The 3,917-nt window shown below is 38.3% G+C and overlaps 1 protein-coding gene across 1 annotated transcript in view; it reads right to left on the bottom strand.

The window, feature by feature from the left end:
- LOC108690669 (protein sickie-like) overlaps positions 1-3,917 on the bottom strand; it is a 90,745-nt gene that overhangs the window by 374 nt on the left and 86,454 nt on the right. The window contains exons 13-18 of the mRNA XM_018198077.1: positions 3,752-3,835; positions 2,985-3,641; positions 2,360-2,895; positions 1,653-2,183; positions 1,127-1,329; positions 457-824 (exon numbers count right to left, since the gene is read on the bottom strand). Of these exons, the coding sequence (XP_018053566.1) occupies positions 457-824; positions 1,127-1,329; positions 1,653-2,183; positions 2,360-2,895; positions 2,985-3,641; positions 3,752-3,835 (2,379 nt within the window). The remainder of the gene's footprint in view (positions 1-456; positions 825-1,126; positions 1,330-1,652; positions 2,184-2,359; positions 2,896-2,984; positions 3,642-3,751; positions 3,836-3,917) is intronic.

Below are 3,917 nucleotides of genomic sequence, written 5' to 3'. Positions count from 1 at the left end.
TACATATTTACAATTAATATGTAAATTTCATCTTCTTTCTTTTTGTTATAATTGCTATATTTATTTAGAAAAATATAATTTCCTATGATGCAAGAAAAATATATAATTTATTTATTTAAAAATTATTATTATTATATTCAACAGTTTATTTAGCTGAATTTTTAAAATAATGAATATCGCGTTCTGCGCGACACACACACACACACACACACACACACACACATATATATATATATATTGCGCAGAACGCGATATTCATCATTTAAAAAATTCAGCTAAATAAACTGTTGAATATAATAATAATTTTTAAATAAATAAATTATATATTTTTTTTGCATCATAGGAAATTATATTTTTCTAAATAAATATAGCAATTATAACAAAAAGAAAGAAGATGAAATTTACATATTAATTGTAAATATGTATGTTTTAAAATTTCTGAATCTCAATACTAACCAGAGGATCTCCTTCGGTATCACTATGAGTACTTCCAAGGCTCTTCACGCTGGAGGCGCCTACACCGGAAGTGTGCCCGCTAGAGACGACATCGTATCCCACGTCTTCAGGTCTCAGACGTAGAAGAGCATCGCTGCCGCCGTGCACGGCATGCGTCGAAAGCCATGGATAGCTCGATGTGATGAATTGCGCCGGATCTTCCCATGTCGATTCGCCATTTCCGTTCCCGCTTACGCGCCTTCCGTATAGCGTCAATCCTTCCCTGACTGCTTCCACTAAATAAGGTATTACCGAATAGTTCCACAGATCGGTAAACCACACTTGAGATCCAGCCACTTCCATTGGACATGATAAAAACAGCCGCGGTCCTGATTAATTATTAATATTATTATTATTTATTTATAATTATATATTTATAATTATATAAAAAAAAATGACAGGAAAATTAATAGCGAAACAATATAATTTTATCACAGGTTCATAAGTAAAATTTTGCAATTGAAAATCATTGATTCTATTATTTTGCATTGATACTAGTAGAAAAAATAGCAAAATTGGTGAGAATTTTGGTTAGTGGTTCTTATTTAAAATTAGATTTATGGACTCGCAGAAATTCTTCTGCAGAATATCTTCTGAAATGTGGAAACATATTTTAAATATTTCTAGTTACCGATGGTGACGTCAGAGCTGCTATGGGTTTCTAGGAACTTGTTAAGATGCAGCCATACACGCGGCAGCCACTCGACTACTGCCGCCATCTCCGCGTTCCTTGTCCCAGCGCATTCGCGTAATTCGTGCTCCAGTAATTTCCTTCTCAAATAACGTCCTAGAAATCCCTTGACCGGCTCCATATGATTTGCACATAATACCCACCTGTTTAATTACATAATTAAAATCTAATTCATTAAGATCGAGAGATCGATCTTTCATCTCCTTCTATCGTTAATAATTAAAAAGATTAAATATATATTATATATATAATCTTACTTTGTAAGATATAATATATAACAAGTTATATTGTAATATATTTAAACTTTTAATTCTAAAATTAATTTTTAATATTTATTTTTTTATTGACAATTTTTCTTCAAGACTTTTTAATTACATTAAAAAATTTCTAAAATAATTTTACATTATATGTAAGTACATTGCATTAAAATTATAGATTAAATGTGTTCACAAAAAAATGAAAGTACCTGAAATTATGATGCAACTGCAAGTTGGTGGTACTGCAAGTGGTCTGACTCATGGTACCGATGATAGCAGGACATGATGAATGTCTAGTTCCTAAGAGTCCGCTGAAGAGTTCGCCCAGAGATGCTGCGTGTTGAAGATTTTCCAAAATAATCACTCTAGGTAATTCATCAGCGGCGTTCGAATCGCATCTTTCAGCGATGTGCGCGAGATACTGGCGCAATTCCTTGCTGGACTTATGATCGACATTGAAAGTCGCAACAGCAGCAGCATCCTTCGTGTCATTGTCAGTATCTACTAGAGCATGCGCCAATTTTCCAGCTAAGTAACTCTTCCCTGTACCACTTGGACCGCACAAAATCACTCTACGATGTTCCGTCAAAAGAGAGATCAGTCGCTGAACGATAGAACGCGGTATCAAGGTATCCACTGCCAGCCAGGAATAGCCTGACAGCACTAAATAAATAGTTTTCACGTGGCCGACTAGATAGCCGCAGGGTAATAACTCAGGATGCTGAGAATCGGTAGTGCATCTGTAAAGTAGAGAGCAAAATTTTAATTATTTTAGATGGCAATAAAAAATAGACAAATCTTAATAAGAAGCGCACCTATAGAATTTAAAATGTATTGCATATATATAAAGTTGTATAAGTAAGTAGAGATACCTTTGAATTTATATTATTTTAGTATTTCTTAATTAAACACGCACCTGGAAGCTTCGCCGAGATGATACGCGGCGACACATTCGACGCCAAGACCTAGATTCGTCACAGGATCCACTCGAGAAACGTACTCCTTGAAACAACGTCTCACCATAGAATCCAGCGCGTCCCAGCTGGTTTTATTGCTGATGCACACATTGGCAATTACGCAATGTGGTGGTTCGCCTATGGTGCCGTCGGCGCAGCTTCCGGTAATCAAATTATAGTTAAAATTTCGCTCACTGCCGAGATAAACGGCCACATTGATTCTCTTGCCATCAGTGTCTTGCTCAAGAACTGGTTCTGCAGTTGTTGCGCTCGATGACACGACGGAGTGTTCCACCGGGACGTTAAGATCTTCCAGTTGATCGGCCGTGGAACTGACGTCGCCGTTCGACAATGCTGCGACACTCGATGCCACCTCAGTCATGCTGAAACGTCGATCTGGGTCACTGGGTAGAGAGGACTGCGAAGAAGTGAGCGACTTTGAGGTCACTAGTCGTTGGAGTCGCTCATTGTTCTGCTTCAAGTTTAACATCTCGTACTGTAAAGGAAAATGATAAATTCATATAAATAAATCATTTTTTCAGAGATGTAAAAATGTATGAATTTCTTTTTTAAATAAAAACTCACCCTCATCTTGATGACCGTGTCTTTTAAAGACTCCAGCTGATGAGCCGAAGATAATGCTTCCAATCTGATATCTGTAAGCACTAAATCCTTCTCCCTCAATTGTTTCTTCAATTCATCCACATCTTCATCCTCTTTCTTGTACAATGCCGAGCTGCTCTTGCTTCCAGACAAAGGATTCTCATGATCGGGAGATTTCTGACCGTTGCTTCTCACGGTTTGTGCTCTCGAAGACTCATGTTTGGATGCGGTTGGCAGTCTAGGACTGTTGGGAGCGCTCAGATCACCGCCAGGGCTCTCCTTGCAGTCCTCCGCGTCAGAAACCGAACCATGCCGGTTTTTGCGCGACCTCGAGAAAGCCTTGGAGAAGGAGCTGCGTAGCCAGCCCTTCTTTTTGTGATGATTGCTGCTGGCCGAGCAGGCGCTGCTTAACGAATTCAGAGACGTCACGCTATCGGCGGATAGTTGTCTTGCCATTGATGCACCCTGATGATTATTGCTACTACTACTATTGCCGGTGCAGCCGGTGGTACCGGATTCAGAGTCACCTAAAGTATGACGTCGACCACTGTTCGCAGTTGGACCGTTGTTCAATCCAGCTTCGGCACTCTGCTTGCGCAGTCTCTCGATCGTTTCTCGCAGTTCCTGAAGCTCAGAATCCTGAAGAATCGCCGATAAAAAAAATTTTTTTGTAACAAAAACATATTGTACATCTGCATCGAATATCGAACGTGTGAATGATAAATAATTAATTTTTATAGTGTTTTTACCTTTTTTTCGGCTGTAGCTGTGAGTTGCTGCAATCTCTGAGTCATATTGGACAGTGATTGCTCAAAAGCTGAGACCACATGTGCCTGAAACAAGCAAACACGCAATTTTCAATATATACAGTTCAATTTATACAGTTGTCAAATATTTTAAAATTCAAAATTTTCA

Source organism: Atta colombica, unplaced genomic scaffold (genome assembly GCF_001594045.1).
Source record: "Atta colombica isolate Treedump-2 unplaced genomic scaffold, Acol1.0 scaffold105, whole genome shotgun sequence".
NCBI lineage: Eukaryota > Metazoa > Arthropoda > Insecta > Hymenoptera > Formicidae > Atta > Atta colombica.
This window is presented reverse-complemented; position numbering and strand designations above follow the sequence as displayed.